At 61.3% G+C, this 21132-nt stretch overlaps 1 protein-coding gene across 1 annotated transcript; it reads right to left on the bottom strand.

Annotated features, from left to right (window-relative positions):
* Positions 1-339: 339 nt before the first annotated feature.
* Positions 340-20811, bottom strand: H310_02520 (hypothetical protein; the record flags this gene model as incomplete). The annotated part of the gene is made up of 5 exons (XM_008866054.1): positions 20716-20811; positions 20566-20664; positions 2043-20501; positions 1806-1997; positions 340-1755 (listed from the first exon to the last, which is right to left on the bottom strand). The coding sequence occupies exons 1-5, from the start codon at positions 20791-20793 to the stop codon at positions 340-342; spliced, it is 20244 nt and encodes a 6747-aa protein (XP_008864276.1). The 5' UTR covers positions 20794-20811.
* Positions 20812-21132: the final 321 nt, after the last annotated feature.

Consider the following 21132-nt stretch of genomic DNA (forward strand, 5'->3'; position numbering starts at 1 on the left):
CGATCGCAAACAGCAAGCACTCATCGCGTTTGTTTTCGGGGCGAGATGGCGACCCACTCGACGTCGAGCCTCCTTTATCCTCCACCCAACCACACGACGGTGCCCTGCCCTCTGAAGTCGCAGAGGGCACCGCCGCTTTGTCTCAAGAGCGGAGTGATGTACTGGTTTCGAGGGTGCTTTGGGCTGGTAGCACGAGCTCCATGCCCATCGACTCGACCGCGGCGACAGCGTCGATCCTTTGTCGGCGAGCTCACCTCTGCCGACGTAGACGCTGTGTCAGCGTGTGGAGGAGCTGCTGGAATATGTATTGAATTAACTGCAGCCGCGCTGGTCTGTCGTTTAGTCGTCGCCGACAAAGGCCACTGCAATCGTGTTGGACACGGGGCGCATCCAGGATTCGCCAGCGCCAACGCGCCACACGGTGATGCGAATCACGTCGCTGCCCGTCGCGTTCGTTGCGGCCGTGTACACAACATCGCGGAGGGCGGCATTCACAGCGACGACGGGGCCTTGAACGACGATGCGGGGGCTATCTCGGCGGGAGCTGCGAACGAAATTGACCAGCGTCATGTCGGCTAGGGTCAGCAAACCTTGCGAGCAGTTGAGCTCGACTTGAATGTCCGTTCCGAGTTTGTCCACGTCCTGGATGAAGATCGACTGCCGCTTCGACACCCACGGGCTTGGCGTTGTCATCCATGCGCTCTGCACCTTGCTCGCCCACAGACTATCTTGGTCGTTTGCTGTCGCGGGGTAGTACAACGTGTTTCCCGCAATGCCGAATCCCGCCGGCTGTGGCATCTGACCCATTGCAGCCACATCCACATGGACATTTGCGACCAGAAGCGTCGGCGGTCGCGTGGGCACGGCGCCGGAGATGCTCTCGATGCTCCACAGACTCGCCACGCCGTCCTTCGTGGCCATGAAGACGAGCATCGGCGGCACGGCGACGCTGCTCCGAGTGCCCGGCGACACCACGGTAAAGTACGACGGGGCCGATCCTTGGAACCCGGGCTGCAGGTCCACCAGCATCGACGTCACCGTTCCGTCCGTGACCCACAGCTCGCGGCCAGCCGTCCCGTCCGTCGCGCTGAAGTACACTCGTCCGTTGTACACAGTCATGCCGGTAGGGGTACTGCCGTCGGGGCCAGGAAAAATGTCCATGACAAGCGTTGTCGTGATCCCGTCGGTCCGCCACAGCTCCGCACCGTGCGTTCCGTCGCTCGCTTGGAATACAAGCCACGACGGAAGCGCCGCTAACGACGCCGGCGACGACGAACACACACCGACGCACACGTCCGCCACCAGTGCCGCAACGGTCCCGTCAAACATCCACAACTCGGCGCCGAACGCCGCCGTCTCGGCCGTGAAAAACACAGTGGTGGACTGGAAGACCGTAAAGAACTTGGGGAAACTGCTGCGATTCCCGGCCTCAATGTCCACGGCCAGGGCTGCCGCGCCCGACGCAGCGTCGTATACCCACAACTCGACGCCGCGGTCGTGGTCCGTGGCCTGGAACACGATCGTGTTTTGGAATTCCGTCATAAACGCTGGGTTCGACCCCGCCGGTCCCGGATTCAAGTCGCCGACACGGGAGAACGTGGTCCCGTCATACGACCAGAGTTCCCGGCCGTACGCCGTCCGCGCCACCGCCGGCTGCTGCACGCACACAATCCCGGCAAACGCTTGCGGCGAAAAGTTGCCGAGTTCAACACGGAACGACTCGCGTTTGCCAGCGTGCTTGCACGCGCCCGTGGCCTAGCATGGCCCGTCAGCCACACACACACGGAGCTTGTGCCCGTTTGTACCTTGGAGTCGGAGAATCGAAAGCACTCGCGCACTTGGCTGCCCCACGTGTACCCTTGCCACCCGCACTGGTTGTAGTATGTGAACGGCGGCGCGCGGACCGCCGACATCTCGTCCGTGCCCTGCGCCGTTCGAAACAAGTCCATGCCTTGGGCCGTCGAGGCCCACAAGTACCCGGGAGGGCATTCATATACCTACGGCAATCGTCAGCGACGGAGCCCATGGACAAACGGACGTACTGCGTTGGGCTGCCACGTTGTCGAGTGGCCAACGACAAAGGCCACGCTACCTCGTCCGTGAAACGAACTCAGACGAACTCCTTGGCACGCATCCTGCAAATGCGCCGGGGGGCGCCACGACAGATCGAGCCCATCCGCGGCAAAGTACACCTTCGAGTCGGAGGAAAACACCATGGGGTGTGTGGGGGATGCGCTGCCTTGTCCAGGGATCAAGTCGGACAGCCGCATCGTGACCTGCCCATCCGACTGCCACAGCTCCGAGCCGTACGTGGCATCCGTGGCTTGGAACAAAATGCGGCCTTGAAACGCGGTGAAGAACGTCGGCGATGAACCGGACGAGCGCACGCGAGTGCTTTGCCAGTTCTCACCGACGCCCCACAACCCAAACTTGGTGTCAGGCTGGATCAGCTCGCTCTTGAAAAGCGACGACGGCGTCGGTGGCACGTACACGGGAGCTGCTGGAAGGAGAACTGGCGGCAGCGCCACGGTCGGCACTCTCACGGATGTGGACGGGTTCACCTGGACGACTGCCGAAGGAACAAGGACTTGCATGGGCGTGAGCACCGGCAGCACTCGAATGTCCAACGTCGTCGACACCGTCGGCGCCACGAGGTCGGATACGTTGACTTGGACAAATGCGCTCCCAGAATACGTTGGAGCTGGCGTAAACACAACAGTCGTCGCTTGCAAATCCAGCACCGTGCCTTGGATCGTCGCGGTAGCATCCAGCGATGCATTGCCGGCCTGTCGCCACAACGTTGCCGGGCCAGAGAGCGACACCCACCCGTTCGAGCACGACACAGTGACCTGGAGCACATTCGAGTCGACATCGTTCACGGGGAGGTGCCCAAGGGTCAACGGTGTGTCCTCTGACGTTTCCCACAGCTTGTCGAGGAACGTGATGGTCGGCGGGTCGTTGGCTGCCAGCACATCCACAAACAACGTCATCACGTCGTCCAGAGTCGTGTCCGAGTCGCAGAACTCGCCTTGCAACTGCAGCTTGACCACGTCGTATTGCACGCCAGCGTTCAAAGCATGGGACGTCCAGTCGCGCGCGGACTTGAACACAAGTGCTTGCAGCGCCAAATTCAGCGCCGCTACCGTGCCTTGCACCGACACGGACGAGTAGAAGAATGGCGGCAACGACGGATGCACGACGGGCGGGCTGAGTACGCGCAGCCCTTTTGTCGACGGCAGCATGAGCCCGCCAAACGTGGCTTGCAGCGTCAGTGTGATGCGCCTCGTGTGGCCCATGCGATCGAATTCTGGGTCGTACACAGCTAGAACGACGTCGTCGAGGGATACGTACAAGGGATGGTCTTCGACCACTTGAAGGAAATGAGTGGCTGCGGCCGTCGGGTTTAGCATTGGAACACGCCACGATGGCGCGTCGCAGACGCTGGCAACATGGACTGGCACGACGACGGTCGTAGTGTGAGCGCCGCCAGTCGCCCCGAGATCGTTGGCGGTCAGCGTGATCGCGTCGTGGCCAAACCAATCGATGGCACCGATGTAGTAGCTCGAGTCCAAAGCGTACTGCACGTGGTCGAGTGCTCCCCGGACAACGACCCGGTGGCCGTCCACCATCTTTTGAATGCCCAAGTCCGACGTGATGACGACATGACCATGGGCAACGTCGACCGTCAACTCCATCAACGCGCCAAACGTTCGGTCCATGTCCGGGTCGGAGATTTGAACCACGCCCTTCAAGCTCTGCCGCACGTCTTCCTCGGCCACCAGCACCGGCGACACGGCGACGAGCACAGGTGGCAGATTCGCCATCGAGTCGACTTGAATGTGCAGTGTGGTCGACACGACATTCGGGCCACCAACGGCGCCAGCATTGCCCAAATCATCCACGGTCAGGACGACTTGCGGACGATGGGTCGCGCTGTCGGTGAAGGGTGTGGCATGGTACGCATCGTAGTCGAGAAAGTAGACAAGGCCGCGCAGCGCAGCATTCAGGCTCGTTTCAGTCCCTCGCAACACCACGTACGCATCGCGAATGCCGGTTCCGTCCACGACGACGACGTTTGGAAGCGACGCGAGGGTGCTCAACGTGACCGACCCGACCTTGACATCGATCGTGACGTCGAGCAGATCGCTTGGCCCAGCATCCACGTCATGAAACGACACGCCATCGAGGTGCAAGCCGTTCTGCCACTTGGACAGGGCCAGCCTAAACGTCGGCGCGATCGGCGACGCCCCTGGCGATGACAAACCAGACCGTTGATCTGCAAACGACCACGTTGGCGGGTCGTTGACGCCCACGATTTCCAGTCGAACAAGGCGCTGACCAGGGAGACTCGGCACGTCCCAGCCGTCGTCGCTTGCCATCACGGAATGCACCGACACGTGCAACACGTCCGACCCAACGTAGTTGCGATGGCTTTGGTACGTTAGCGTTGCCAGCGCCTGATTGATTCGGTCGTACGAGCCCATCAAGGACACTTGACGGGCGCTGGCGGCGGCCTCTGCCAGCACACCGGGGACGATGTCCACAGCCAACGTGCCATGGGTCACAAACAATGCCGCGGCGATCACGCTGGACGGCATCGCGTCGACACACGAGATGGCCAAATTCGCCACATGCAGCACTTCGTCTTCGTTGACGACAATCGTGCCTGCAACGATCGAGCTCACGGGCGTTCCAGCAGCGGTGCCGTCCGCCGCCGACGGGACCGAAATGAAAATGTCGTCTGGCGTCGGCCAGACACGAACGTCGATGGTCGTCGACGTTGACGCCGCCTTCAAGTCCGTCACGGTTATCGTGACGTGGTCGTAGTCGTCGCCAACGTCCGTGTTCCAGTGCTGCGCCGACACGTACGTGATGTTGGCCAGCGCCATGTTGACTTGCTGCAACCCTCCGGAAAATTCAACATGGCGGCCTTGGGAAGAAGGGATAGCAGACACTCCACTTGTAAACTTGAGCGCGACCGTGCCGTACGCTACGTCCAGCTGCACGCGAAGGACCTCTCCAACGTCCGAGTCCACCGCCGTGAGGCCGTCCAGGACAAGCACGCGGTCTTCTTCGACTTCAAAGTAACGCGAACGCACGGCAAGGAACGGCACGGTGTTGACCGCGTTGACGAGAATCGGCAACACGACCGTCGACGACGCCACCAATGTCGCGGTCAATGTGAGGTCGTCCGGCCCAACATACTGAGGCGATGGCCGATACGTAACATGCCGGAGGAGTTGGTTGAGCACGGGGACGGTGCCGACCAAGTGGATTGTTGGGGCTGGTGCCTCGCGCCCACACCCGCTCAATTCCCCATGCCGCACACGCAACTCGACGTCGAGAGTGCACTGGCGTCCTGCGTCATCATCGTCGACGTACGATCCATCGACCGAAGGGTGCTTCATGCAGTCCACAGCCCGCAGCTGCAGCGGCGGAAACGTCCACGACGCGTCCTGGTCAATTGAAAACGGCGCGATCGACGCAATGCGCGGGGACAAGTTGTCCAGTGTCCGAAGAACTGGATCCATCACACTGTTTGGAACGAGCCACACGGGCGAGTCGTCCCGCGCATCGACGTAAATGGCCGCCGACGCCGACGTCGACTGGCCTTGGGACGTCAAGTAGAGTCGAAGCGCTATCAGAGGACTTGACGCGTCGTCCACCGAGGACGGCGGGGACGACAACACGGCGGACGCATCGCTGTGAAAGTTGAGTGGGGCAAGGAAGCGCAATCCACGCAGCGCCACGTTCAGCGCTTGCACCGAGCCCGTCAGCGCCAGGTGTTGTGGGGACTGGACAGCCACTCGAACCGACGACGGACTGGCGGTGAGCGGTGCAATGGACACAGCGCCCATGGACACGGCAATGTCCAAAGTCAAGTTGACCCCGCCAGCAACAGTCCGTGGTGCGGGCGTTGCCGGCACAACGACAGGAAAGACCATCGTGCCTGGCGCCGCAGCGCCAACTTGAAACGAGTCCGGGTCCATCTCGAACGACGAAGACGTCGCGTCCCATAGTGGAATCGTTCCGGCCGACGTGCCGTCCGACTGGTACCACGTGCAGGTTTGGGTAGGTTTGAAGGGTGATCGAGGGCCCGTCATGCAAAATACCAACCGCGTGCGCACGGCACTGCTTTGCATCACCGATTGGACCGTTAAGAAGGACGGCGAGCTGCTCCCAGCTCCGACCGCAATGTCGTGGACCAGTGAAATGGTCGTGCCCGCCGTCGCGTACAGCTCGACTCCCAACGCTGCCGACGCTATCGCGGCAAAGTACACCTTGTTGTTGTAGCACGTCAACGACATCGGCGAGCTTCCCGTGGCGCCTGGCCACAGATCTTGCACCATTGTCGGCGCGGCAACCCCATCCCACTTCCACACTTCTCGGCCGGACACGCCGTTGTCGGCCGTGAAGAAGAGAAGGCTGTTGCAAACGACGAGGTCGTGCGGATTCGAGCTCGGTGGGCCCGGGGCGATGTCGCCGACGACGTTGTAAGCCCATCCGACGTTGCTAACTTGAATCGTCGACGCAGACGCCCATAGCTCCCGCCCTGCCGACTCCGACGTGGCAGCAAACACCAAGCGGTTTTGAAACTCGGTAAAGTTGGACGGCAGCGAGCTGCGAGGACCCAAGTTCAGGTCGTCCACGAATGTCGAAATGCCGTTTGTCCGGTACAACTCGATGCCGAACGCAGTCGTGGTGGCCTGGAAGACGAGCCACGGCGCACTTGTGAGCACCGTAAGAAACTGAGGGGACGTGTACGGCGGCAGCGCCATGCCATTTCCACCGACCAAGTCCACTTTGGTGGCGACGAGCCCATCGAATTGCCACAGGACAGACTCGCGAGGGGCGTCGGCGCCGTCGACCACTCGAATACACACGATACCGGCGAATTCGGACGTTGTCTTGCCGTACTCGACGGGATGCCCGTCGACTCGCCCGGCATGCTTGAACGCCCCCGTCGCCGCCGAGTCGGCAAAGCGAAACCACTTACGGGACACGCCTTGGTACGTGTACTGCGACCACCCGCATTGATTCCAAAACACAAACGATGGCGAGGTGGTGGCGCTGCCCGTGTCGGTGAACGCAGCCTTGGCCTGGGCCGTGGTCATCCAAGCATACCCCGCCGGACAATCGTACGTCTTGGCAGGCTGCCACACATTCGACTGACCGACAACAAACACAATGTCGGGCGAGACAGAGCTCGTGCGGCGACCTGCCACGCACGGCCCGCTTTCACTCGGCATGCGGTCCACAAGCGTAAACGAGAGGTCAAGCCCCGACGCTTGAAAGTACAGCTTTCCTTGAAACGAGGTCAAATACCGAGGCGAACTCGACGCAAAGCCTGGATTCACGTCCGCGGCCACCTCCGTGACGCTGCCTACGTCCGATACAAACAGCTCCCGGCCGTACTGGAGCGACGTGGCGGCAAAGTACAGGCGATTTTGGAACCAGCAAAACCACCGCGGGTTGTCGGCGGTCGAGTCGACCAACTTGAGTCGCCACTCGTTGTCGTCCTTGGCAAGCAACCCCAAGTCCGTGTCTGGTTGCAGCACGAGGGACTTGTACAACCGACGGACTAGGCCGACCGTTGGACGTGCAGTTGGGGTGGCGTCGGCGACCGCGACGTCGGTCACCGCAAGAGATGTGTCCTCTATGGCAGTGTACACGGCGCGGCCAACGTTCAAACGCGGCAGCGCATACACCGGCGCGATGTGCAGGGTGACGTGCCGCACATGCTCCAGAGTGGCCCCGCCGGCGCTGTCCTGGACCCAAACACTGATGTGAATCTCTCCTGTGAACTGTGTTGGGGGCATGCAAGTGACTGCACTCAACGCAGCATTCAAGCGAAGGGCCGTGCCTACGACGTGCAGCCGCGTGCCGGATTCGTCGACGACGCGCATGCCATTCAACGTGGCGACGGCTAGTTTGCCGGCGGTGGCCGTGACGATCAGCGTTATGGTCGTCGCGGGTGCCAGTTGTAGCGACGACCCGTCGTCGACGTCTTCGATCGAGATGCGAGGCAGGTGCACGACCGTGTCTTGCGGGGAATGCACTTCAAACACGGGAAAGTATGCGCTGGTAAACGGCGCTTCGACGGACCCGTCAATGTGGACAATCGGCGCGTCGTTCACCGGGACGACGTGCCATCGAAACACCCTTGTCGTTTTGTTGTTGAGGACCGCCACGAGCTGCTCCGTGCCGTGGAAGTTGCGTGGCGGAGTGTAGTAGATGTGGTCGAGGACACTGGACACAACGCCTGCTGCTACATTCATCTCGATGCCCGGCGATGCTGCGTACGCAGTTGTGTGAAGGCGGCCGTGCGACACGGTCAACGAGATGCCTATCATGGTGTACAGCGCCAAGTCGTCGCTTGCGTTCAGTCGCAGCGGAAGTCGAACGTTCGACGCATCTTCCATCACGCTGGTGAATCCATCCAACTCGATCGACAAGGCAGAACTTGGCGGCTGGAACACTGCCATCGGGAGCACCACCGCCGTGCCCCTTGCGTCGTCGTGGTCGTGCAAAGAAATCGTGATGTCCACCGCGCCGTACCATCGCACCGACTCAAAGGCCAGCGATGCCAACACGCCATTCACGCCAAACGCCGTGCCTTCAACGACCAAGTTGAGCCCCGTGTGTTTTTGGCGCAGCACCAGGTCAGTGTGCCCTTCGTCGATCACTACCCACGACACCATGGCCGGCATGCCAAAGTTGTCTACGGTGGTCAGGGATGCCGTCGCTCCTTTCCCGGTCAACGCCGACGCGTCAACAGTCAATGGCGGAGTGGATGCCGCATCGATCTGGACGAACGCGACGACAACGCCACACCCCGCTTGCAAATCCCGACGCGATGTCCGCACGATGACTTTTAACTCGAGTTGAACAAAGACTGGGAGGGCCGTCAGCGCGGAGGTGAGGTGATCGGCCAACGACGGCGACGATACTGCCACGGGGGCAGTCGCGTCCGCGCCCAACTTCAGAACGAACGACCCCCCGATCGCGTTGGCTTGTTGAATCGACGTGATTTGAACCGAACAAACGGTACCGCAGGTCGAGCTGCCAACGGTGGGCAGAGGGAGCGACGCCGGCGCGCCGCGGACCGTGACTCGCCATGTGAACGCATTGTTGGCATCGGGTCCTGTCCGTGTAATGGATGTCGTCGACGACGGCGGGAGCACCGACGCAAGCTTTGCCTCGAGCGATTCCGACTCGCGACCACCCAAGGATCGATCCATGCGTTCTTGAGACGCCATGGCCACCGCATTGAATTGGATCCAGTCGCTGGTTTTGCCCTGCCACCACACGAGCGTGAATGTTGCGGACGTGAGCGGGGACGTTGCGACCAGTGCCACATCAAACACCATGTCGACGTGGGTGCCTGTCAAGTTGAGGTGGTAGAGCGCTGGCGGTCGTCCATACCCGCGTTGTACGCGCTGAATCTTCACAGTCGCTTGGTTCCCAACGGTTCGATCGACCCCAGCTCCAGCCAGAGCGGCAGGGGTCGGTTGCAGCAACGTCGCGTTCACTTGCAACAGCGGCAGACTTGTCTCGCTTCCCTCGTCGCCGTTGGCGCTCTGAAGGAACGTGACCGTCCAAGTGTACCCGCCGGCAGCATCCGGGGTCGTTGTTCGCACAACGCTGACGAATTGGATGGTCTGGAGCGATTCCAACGCTGCCTGCATATCCAGTGCCGATATCGTAGCCGGCAACAACGGGGTCGATGCCCCGGCAAACGCCAACGAGAACGAACCAGTCACGATTTCGGGCGGCTGACTGGTGAACACGCTCGCAACGAGGCCGTTGGTGGCGCCGACGAACGTTATGTCTACTACCCACAGCACCTCGCCTTGATTGTCTCGCAAGAGTTCGACCTTCCACGTCGCATACGGACCCCTCCAGACGCGGACTGGCATGGGCAAGACGCTTTCGAGCTTGGCTTGCATCGACTCGTCCACGCCACGTCCTGGCCCGGCCCCGGTCACCTCGTCGAACCGCGACGCGACTGCCGCAGCGCTACAAACGACAGTGGCCGAGTAGGTCGGCGTCGGCACTTGATCGTCGCGACGCTGTGTCCAGGACACTTGCAAAGTGATTTGCGTGGCAGGTGATAGTGGAGGCGCCCCCAGCACAATGTCGACAATCCTGTTCCACGGATTCGAGATTTCCGTTTGAATTGTTTGGACTTCAGGGACAAAGGACAGTAGCCCCGACGTCGTCACGTGCTCGATTTCAGCTGCACTGGACGACTTTATCGCTACCCTCGGCAGCGCGCACGGCCTGTTCGCAGTGCACGACCAATTCGACACGTGGTTGGACTTGGTCGGGATCGCGTCCACGACCACGAGCTGGCTGGGAACACGCACAAATTGGCACGGCACATACTGGCTGACGTTCTTTGCCTCGTACGCCGGCACGCCGTGGCCAAGGTCATCGACAAACAAATCGAGTCCTCCGTAGCCAGCAACGCAACGAAGACCGGCCAGGACGGCGTTCGAGTCTTTCCAAGCGACTTGAAACGTCACGTCAGTCAGCGCGTCTGGACCTGCAGACAACGGACTCGGTACGCTGTGCACAATCGTCGGTGGCCACGTCGACGTCAGCTGGAACGACGCTGTCGTGGACTTGATGGAAACGAGGACGACGGACTCGGTGATGCCGCTTTTGGTCGTGTCGGGGTCGGCGACGGACACATGCCACGTCGGCTGCGATGAAAAGTGGATTGTTGGAGGGTGGTTGGAGTCGGGCACGACCACGTGCACCGCACACGATGCGCTCGAGTCGCCAGCAGTCACTGCCACGGCGACAGTGTCGTTCTGGCTTGTGTGAACCGACAACCCGCGGGACAGCGCGTCGGACACAGCCGACGCTGGCCCTTGGAACCACACCTCGTCCATCCACGACAACGAGCTCACGATCAAGCCAGGCGTGAATGCCAATTGAAGTCGAGTGCCGGACATGCTGCTGGTTATGTGGACGCGCGTGACTTGGTTCGGACGGGGGCCGCCAGGGATCGAAAACCACGTCGCCATGGACGTCGGTGCGTTTTCCCGTACAAGTTGAGGCTCCAGGGGGCATGCCACGGATACAGGGACACGAAATGGCGTCACTCGGATGGGAATGCGCACGTGAGATGCCACGCTGCTCAACGATACATGCCACAACTGCACCAGCACTTCGTCGTCGTACGCGTGGCTTTGCCCGCTGCGGGCGGTCGCTGTGTACACTAGGTTCTCGACAAGTTGACGCAGTTTGTCGGGGACGTCGCGCCATTCGAGCATCGGACGTTGTCCCGCCGAATCCGACGACGACAAGAGGCCGAATCGGGTCGTGACCGTCACATTCCGCCGTTCAGTCAAGGGCGAGCCATTCGCGACCAGCTCGACCATGCGGTACAGGGCCATCGATTCCGTCTCCATGATGGCGGCGCTCCCCGCGTCGTCGAGTGGGTGCGCGATCAACGACAGGGGCGCTGCGTCTACGACTACTTGAATCGCCAACGTCGTGGCGTTGGCAAGTGCCACTGTCATGGTGTCGTTCACGCCGCGCGCGACTGCCACGTACTCGAGCGACGCGACAAGTTGGTTCAATTGGGCTCGGCGACCGACGACGTCAAGGGCTAGCGGCTCGATCCGTGGGTACGACAGACCTGGAATAAACGCAAACCCAATGCGTCCGAAGGCTGTCCGCACGGTCAAAGCAAAGAATGCGTCGTCGTCGCCAAGCTGCAGCGAACGGCGATGCCCTGCCGTCCATGACACTGAGCTCTCGTGGTGCGAAACATGCCAGGCGATTATTCCTACATGGGGGCCACCATCCCACACTGGGATGTCGACGACTGGCGCAATGAACACGGGAATGCGCATCTCGCGGTCCAGACCGTACGTAATGACAATGTCGTCGTGGCCATTCGCGTTTGGAAGCGGGCGATACCACACGTCAGTCGATGCCAACACGGTTTGCAAGCACAGCACGTCGCCAGCAATCCACCCAGCACCAAGATGCTGCACACACGGATGAAACGAATGCACAAGGACAACCCCTTTCGTCGCGACAAAGCGCATCGATGTCGTCGCAGTGGCCGCGCTGGCGTCGAAGAACAGCCCCACGACGGGTCCAGGAACGTCCTCGACGCCGACCCACTCGGACGTGTACTCGAGCGACGGCACATTCTCAACAAGCCCGGTCGATCTGGGCGCCGTGGATGCCATGACCGCGATGCGCAACGACGCGCATTGCGGGTCATGGTGCCGGTTGGGGGTGTCGTCCACGACTTCTTCCCCGCACAGGGCAATCGTTCCGTTCGTGGATATGGTGGTGGGCATGGCGACGACAAGGCTGACTGTACAAGACGCAAACAACGCATTGAGTTGGCCGAGCGATCCTTGCAGGACAATCTTTGTCCCGTGGTCGAGCTCGACAAACACGCCAGGCATAAACGCAGGCAGGACAAGCCGACCCACCGCGTCGTCGATAGCAATCTCAACTCTGTACAGCGTGGTGGCGGACGCATCCACATCACGCAGCGACCACCAATTGCACACTGAAGTCGTTGCATTCTCCACAGGCACTGGCTCCGCCGCGACGATCCATGCTGGCGGGTCATTCACTGGATGCACGGCCAGTGGCAACGTCGACACCGACACCACCGCCGGGCCATGTCGACAGGACAATTGCAATGCGTCCTGACCAAAGAAGTCGACGGCGGGCTGGTACAGCAGTTGGAGATCTGTGCGTTGGCTAGGAAGCGTGACTTGTTTCACCCACGGGGTATCGGTGCGCAGCGACAGCCATCCATGTTTGACCGCTGCGACCACTGTGTGGTTGGGACAGAGTCGCACGACAAACGGATGCAGCTCCACGATCGAATCTTCTAGGACGTCGACTTCGACATCGGAAAAGTCCGCGCAAGCAGGAGCTGGGGCGGTCGGCAGCGACACGCTCAACGCCACGGTGACGGGCGGCTCGTTCGAACCAAACTTTCGAGCAGACACGATGATGCGGTCCATGCCGACTGGCAGGGTCCCAGACGTGGTAGCAATCGTAGGAACGGCATAGACGAGGCCGCCGAGATACGTCGTCGCATCCTGGACCGAACACACCACCGACGACGTCGTCGGCTTGGCTTTGGAAAACGACACCGAGCCCTCCAGTGCTGTGGCGCTCAATTCCACAGCCAACGGCGGAGCGATCCAGGCCACGTCGGCGTCCACCGCGGTCAACTTGACCGGCGGGAGCACGTGCCAGCCATTCGACCACGTTGAGATGGTGAACACAGTGGCTGCCGCTGGCCAAATCAACTCCAGCGGGTCCGGCACGGGCTCGACGAACACCGACACGTCCAGGAACGCTTCGGACGAGACGTTCTTGGCCGGGCACGCCACCGTTTGGATGGCGTGGAAGGACAGTGTGTCCATGCCTGAAAAGTTTGCCTTGGGGTGGTACCAGGCATCCGTCATGGAGACGGGAGTCTGTGGTTCGGTGCTGTGCAACTCGAGTGGCAAGCCGCCGTCAGGTACAGCGTGAGCTGTGACCACGCGCCCTGATTGTGCAGACACCTTGACCACAAGTGCCGTCGAGCAATTGGATGGCGTCGTGGATGAAAAGTTGGCTTGATACCCTCGTAGCACGACTGCAGTGTCTTCGACAGCCAACAGCGTGGACGACAGCGACACAATCGTGGGTGGTACGAGCGTTAGTGGCACCGCCACGTGGAGCTGGATCGTCAAGCCAAGACCGTTGCCGGCATCGAGACCAGACAGCACAAACGTGACCAGGTCCATCCCGTAGAAGGACGCCGGAGACGTGTAGTGCAGACCCGAGAGCGCTTGTGCCAGGTTGCCAAACGTGCTCTCGATCGCCAGGACACGCCCGCCGTTCTTTGACCCGACCATGTACTGGACATGATTGCGCGTGGCGATATCCCACCATAACCATCCATGAAGAGCCTCCAACTGCATTCGCACGACCTGCCACGTCCTGGCTGCCGTTGTGGCAGAGCCAACGTCCACCAGTTGTAGCGGCACTTGAACCGACTGCCCTGGAAGCACGGTCAGCAACGATCCGTTCTGGAGCGCGCCGGCGAAATTGAAACGAGGCCATACGGCATCCACTGACGGCGCAGGAACGGCTGTGGGTTTGTCCGATCTTGGTGCAACTCGCCCAAGCGGCCACTGCACCGACCACGGTGGCAAGTCGTCCACGGTCAAGTTGAGCACCGCCATCGCGATGTTCTCGCCCGTCTCGATCGGTTGAATGGCCAGTGTGTACAGGCTGCTCGGTGCAACACGAAAGCGCAGTCGACTGGCGCTTGTGTACGTAATTTGCCACGCCGTCGAGTGCGCTGCACGCGGCGCGAGTGTGTCAACCGACAGGTCCACGACGCCGGCGAGTCGACGCTCCAAGTTGGATGCGTCCCAGTGCGCATCCGTCGTGCTGACGAGCGCATCGTTCACAAACAGTTGAAACGGAGGCAGCTGTGGCGCGTCAAGCTCAATCGTTGGGCGGCGCACGAAGATGCCGTTTCCACCGAGTGCTGTTGGGGAGTGGTCGACAAGGTCGTTCGACGCGACGGCGACGCTGTCGGGGACGTCCTGAAGAAATTGCACCGTGCACGCTTGACTGGTGCACGCGGATGCAGTGGCGAGAGCCCATGCCGCTTGCCATGCCGACGACGCGGCGGTCGCGACCACGGTATCGGGTCCCGCCAACCATCGGAGCACAGGCATCGAAAACCAAAACGCACCACCGGCGCCCTCGACTTGATACTGCACCGTGACGGCGTCAACGTGCGTTTTCGTGACGACTAGGGTAGTCGACCCAGTGGCTTGACGGAGAGCCGACTGCAACGCGGCCGCCGACACTTGAATCGGTAGAGCGGTTGTTCGCTGATTGCTTTGGGTGGACCAGACCATGTCGCCGTCGGTCGGCCGCACGAGCGCGACAGGAAAGGGAAACGTCATGGTCACAATTTGCGCACGAGGCACCGTCCCGGAGCCACAGCGAGCTTGCACTTCGGCAAATGCCGCGTCCAGACTGGCCCCTGTCACGGGGTACGGCATGGGCGGCGTAGTACATGACGCTTCCTTGAGGCGCAGCGTGAGCTGGAAGTGGCCTGTGACTGGCCCAGCCCCCGTCGGGACAATCGACAGCACCACCACCGATCGCATCGTGCCGGCCACTCGATTCACGGCGACTTGGTCCACTTGCCCACGACGCCACACAACCTTCGCGTTGGGAAACAGCATCGTTCGGTCGAACGCAAGGTTCAAGTGCCCGACACCAACATCCGTCCACACGGTGGACACGGACGTATTGCCGTTGATCGTCGCGCCGGAGACGCTCAACATCGCTTGGCGCACACGCCACGTCGGCGGCACGGGAAGCCGCGCCGCCGTCGTGTGGAGCGTCGCGTTGGCGAGGACAACCACCTCCACCCAGCGCGACAATCGCGCCGGACGTTTGGGCGACTGTAGTGGCCGGGGATGCTTTGTGTGGAGGACGACGTGGCCAGCGGTCGCGGCGGACACAAAAATCTCCTGCACGCGTCGCTGACCACCGCCAAGGGGCTGCACGACGAACGAATCGACTTGGAATCGGTCGGACAAGGCGATGGGCTGGTAGTGCATCGACGGCAGAGCCATCGACGACGTTGTGACCGAAACATTTCCCGTGTAAAACTGAACAATCGACATCCACGGACTAGCGTCGGCGTCCCAAACCACTTGAAGCAAGTGCAATGCCGTGACGTTACTGAGGTACCATCCTGTCGTCCGAGACGTGGTCGACGCATGCGTCCCCACGACGACGTTGGCAAACGTGGCAAACGTGGCCTGCAGCACACGTTCGAGGCGGGTGGCTGTCGTGCCGACAAACGATAGCGGCGGCGTCACGGCACCTCCCGACGGCGCGTTCCGGTCGGACACTTGTCGAAGTCGAAAGGCTGGCATGGCTTGCACGACTTGGATCGCGACGTCGGCCCCGATGCCTGTCAACCCGGCAACCGCTCGAGAACTCTCCCGGACGACATCCACGTCGACCGGCGCGGCAAACTCGAGGCGCCAACATGCCGTCTTGGCGCCCAAAGGCTGCACAACCACCGATTCCACCATCGGAGACAGGGCCGCTTCGAGCGTGGCGCTCGAACTGTCGACCGGCAGTGGGCGCTGCGGGTTGCCATTCAGCACCAACGCGAGCGAGCCACCGATTGCATTGCCAGGAGTGACGACCACGACGGACGAGCCCGTGATGGCCGACCCCTGGACGTTCTCGAACGATAAAGACAAAGCTGGGACGTTGCCTGCCGACGGATGCAGCACCATGTCGAATTGCACCCGGGTCGCCGTTGTCGATTTCACGAGCGTGGCCACGTGGAGTTGCAAACCGGCCACCACCACCAGCGCGGCTTGCGCCGAGGTCGCCGTGGCGGAAACGAGCACACTGCGGCCAGTGGCGGTGTTTGTCAGCATGAACGATCCATGGAGAAGGGCTGTGTCGGCCACGTCGATGGTCATGCGCTGGTACGTGGCGATGCTCATCACTTTGGTGCACACTTGAACAATGTGCCTGGCGACGGCGTCGTCGAGCGGTGACGCGGATGCAGTCACGGTGGCCACCATGTCCGACGTCGTGGGAAACCGAAGGAGAGCTGGCTGGATGGTCAGGCGGGGCGGACGGCCGACGTACCCGCGTGCGGGGGCTAGCACCGTTCGAACGATCACCTCGAGTCGCGACTGCGGTGCCGCAACCACCGACCACGATGGAAATACAGCTCTGGACGACGGAAACGTGATCGACCAGGACGTTCGCTGGGGGGTGGCCGCTGTCTGCGTCACAACGACGGTGGGTTCCAGCGTTCGAAGCACGGATTGCAATGCGGCCGCGCTCGACGTCACTGGTATGGTCACGTGCGCCGACGGCGGTGTTGTATCGACAACTTGAATCGTTGCCGCCGCGAATGGCCGGTCGGCGACGTAGTCTGTGGTCACCGAAGCGAGCGGAGCGTTCGTGTCCGTGTACGGCGAAGTCGGCGCGATGCAGTCCGGACATGCCGACAAACTCGGATTCGGATGATCGTTCCACAAGATGGTCACTTGCAAGGCCGGGTCGGCGTTGGTCAGGAAGACGACTGTCCACTGCGACGACTGCACACTTGCTGGAGTCCTCTCGACGCGAACAAGTCCAATCGTGGGCGCGAGTTCGTCCAGCGCGGCTTGGACGTGCGCTGCGGGCGCGCCAAACCACACTTGCTGCGTCGTGCCCGCCGCCGACTGCCCAGCGACGCGGATGCGAAACGTCCCAAAGGCCGGGACGGCATCGTAGCGAACGGTGAGCGTCAATTGCGAGTTCCATCGAGTACTCTGCTGGATCTCGCGAGTCGTCACGGTGGTGGCGTCCACCACGTCGAGTCGAGACTGGACCGGGCCATGCAGGCACGTGAACGTAATCCACCACGTGTACTCGTTGGAAGGCGTCGACGCGCCACCGCGATCCGTGCTGCGCGGTTGAGCAGCCACGTCCACGGACACGCCGACAGTGGCCATCGCTTCGAGTTGTCGCTTCAGTGCGGCGGCGGTCGCCGCCGATCGATCGGCGGCCAACGTCAACGTCGTTGTCGCCACATACCCGTGAAACGCAAATCGCACGCCCACCGTTATCGTGGACGCGGCAGATGTCCACGTTAGCGCGTGGATCGCGGGCTGCACTGGCGACTCGACAGTCCACTCTTGCACCCCCGGCACGCCAAACCAAATCGTGACGGGGTGGGGCGGGTCGGAACACACTGGCGCGGCCGGATCGCCAGACGAGACCGCCACGTACGTCGTCGACATCGTGGCGGACAGCGACGCGCCCAGGACATCGCGAAGCTCAGCCATCGACGTGTCAAACGCCAGCGGCGGGGTTTCGTCCGCCTGGCATGCCAACGAGAACGTACCTCCCACGGCATTGCACACAATGGTAGCATGCGGCAGGACGCTGGGCGACTCGAACGGAGTCGGGTCCACGAGCAGCGCCACGTGGTGGACTGGCGCGGGCTCAAACACGGACGCCACCGGCGTCACGGCGGCTCGTATGGTGTTGGAGACGCTCGTGACCGTCAATTGCTGCCGTGCGGCAGTTCGAACGACCCACGCGTGCTCGTCGGCCCGTGCAGCCGTCGTCGTGGCCGTGACGGTGTCGCATTGGCACCACGCCGACAAAAGCGTTGTCAATGCATGGTCCGACGACACCATCGCGGCGGCCGAGGTCGAAATGTCGTCGCCGAGGATAATCGTGGACGCTGTGGTCCATGGCACGGGGGACGCTTGTACGATGTCGTCTTGAAGAATCGCAACGCCTTTCAACGTTGCGTCGGCCGACACTTCGGCCGTCATCACCGTGCCCGTGTAGTCGACCAGCCACGTGCAGGCCATGGTCGGTTCCGCGCAGTCGACCGTCGTGACGTGGACGTCCTGCCGCGGCGTTAAACCAGCGTCCACGTCGGACACGACCGCCGCCAACGCGGATTCGACCGTCTCGGGATTCGAAACGATAGGGAGCCACGCGGTGGCCCGAAACGTGCCGCTCGACACCTCACGGACAAAGCGCCACGCGTCGGTCGGGTGGACACTCTGGCTGCCCATGTGGGTCGTGGTGACGCCAGCGGACGTGATGCCTGGCACGCAGTCCCAGCACGCTTGCCGACCAGCCCCTTGAAAGTACCGCGGCGCAACAACCACGCCACACGCCTTGGCCGAGTACACATTGGTCACAAACGACAGCTCGTACGATGTGGCGCTGACAACAGACACAACGACAACGTCGACGTCAGGGTGCAGCTGCACCGCTGCCTGGATTTGTGCACGCGTCGAGTGCAGAAACAGTTGTGACGTCGAGAACACGTCCCGACGTGGGTTGCCGACGCTATTGCAATCGCCATCCACTTGGATATCAAGCACGTAGGACCCGTCCGCGACGCCGGCGAGGTCGACGAGCGTCGTGGGCGGTTCTTGCGACCCCTTGGTGCGGCTGGTCACGGCGACAGTGGCGCCGGGGGACATGTGGACGGCGGCGGCTTGCACCAGCGGAAGCGTCGACCCAGCCAGTGTATCAAACGTGATGGACCACGTCACGCTGCCGAGCGAATCCGTCGGAAGAAGCTTGGACACGTGGACGCGACCGGCGTTGGTCCACGAGTCGGTAAGTGCCCTGGCAAGGTCGCCCGGATCGACGTCGTGCTTCAAGTCGACGATCGCGGTGGAGGTCATGCCAAGCGCCGCAAACACCAACTCGACAACAGCTTCATCCACAGCGGTGGGTGCAGTCGCCACGATAGCAATGTGCTGCACTTCTTTGGCGAATGGCACACCGACTTGTACGACGTGGCGTCGCGACGGAGTTCGAGCGATGGTCAGAGTTTGCTCAAACGCTAGGGTCTCCACGGCCAACGCATCCGTTTGTCGTGGCACGGAAAACCCCACGGATCCCGCTCGAGTCGTCTGAATCGTAAATGGCGTCGACGATAGCCACCGCGGCATGAATGGCGTGGCTAACGTCGCGTCCGGGACGATTAGCGGCGCCAACGGAGTGTCGAAGACATGGTTGGCAGCGGTCGATTGCACCGGCGGTGGCGAAGCGACCACAGCGAATGATGCGGCAACTGTAGCAGGACCAGGCTGGCCACACCCTCCGCTGTCCGATACTGTCATGTGCAGAGTTGCATTGGCCGATCCACACACCAGTACATGGGGTAGGAAGTCGTTTAGTGCTGAGATGCTGCCTCGGAGTTGGACGGAGGCCGACTCGACGTGCGTCGCGTTGGTTCTGCAAGTGCCGCTACGAGTCGCCGCGTCGACGACGGCGACGAGTTTCCCCACGGCAAATGTGCGATCGATAGCCATCTGCACACTGCTCGACGCGGCTGCGTCGAGTGACGTGATGTCCAGAACAATGGAAAGCTGGCCACCGCCAGGCACCTCATCGACGTCGATGTCGGCAACGACAATGTCGGGTGGAAAGCGCGCGCATGACATGGAATCGCTAGTGTAGGTGAGAGTCAAGGAAGTCGGCACGCCATTCAAGGTTGGCGGGTCGTTGACAGCGGCGACGGAGACGGGCCAGTCCAACGTGGCAGCGCCGATGTCCCATGGTGGTGTCCTGTTGTTCTGGATCGAGCTGCACGATGGAAGAGGCAACGAAGACAACAGCGCGGACTCGATGGCAGAGACGCGGATGCTCTCGAGGGACTGCTGGGGATGAAGGCATAATGGCCATGGCAATGTGGCTCCTGCCGCCCAGTCAAAGTTGTAGTTGGCATCAGGCAGGTACTCCATGCTACGAAATATGTCGTTGGCCGTCGAGAGCGCGGCTTCGAACAAAAGCAAGTGAACATGAGGCGGTGCCGTGAGCGATGCTGTAGCGGCAGGGACTGGAGCTGTGTTCAAGTCGCACAGAAGTCGCGATCGATTCCATGGGCCGTCCAGCGATCCAACGCGAAACGAGCCGTGCTGGGCTGTGATCTGTTCGCACCAAGATATACACATGTTGATCGACTCACCATATGCATCATGACGAGAAGCGTACCATAACGTAGATGGGAGTCGTTGCGGCCACGGTGGGCGCCAGTTGGATGTTTGACAGGGACTTCGCGGTATCTTCCGTGCATGCCAAGTATGGGTCAACCTACAACGACGACTCTTGGTACAAGTTGACGGCATGGAATATATTAAGCACCGGCAGGAATTCTAGAGCGGACGAAGCTGCATGCTTCGCCCATGCCGCTACAAGCACAAGGAGCGGCAGGGGTCGCATGACCCGCGGTCGGATCGTGTATCGTTTTGGTGGAAGAAAGATCCCCTACCCGCAAATCGAGTTTCACGTTTTGCATTAAAATGTACCGCCTTGAGGTGCAACACACCATCGAAAACGCATTGATTTAGAATAAAAATCCATGGTGATTTAATATAGATATGACATTTTCAAAGCAAAAGAATACAATTTTCAGATATATACAAGTCAGCATTGCTTCAATTCAAGATAAATGTATCATATAAATCTAAAATTTCTATTCTTACTAGGTACAACCACATTGCACGGGCACCGCGTGCACCCGATTGTCGGAGAGGTGGACTGGTGTGCCGGTGCTGAGGC

Source organism: Aphanomyces invadans (genome assembly GCF_000520115.1).
Source record: "Aphanomyces invadans strain NJM9701 unplaced genomic scaffold supercont1.4, whole genome shotgun sequence".
Taxonomy (NCBI): domain Eukaryota; phylum Oomycota; class Saprolegniomycetes; order Saprolegniales; family Verrucalvaceae; genus Aphanomyces; species Aphanomyces invadans.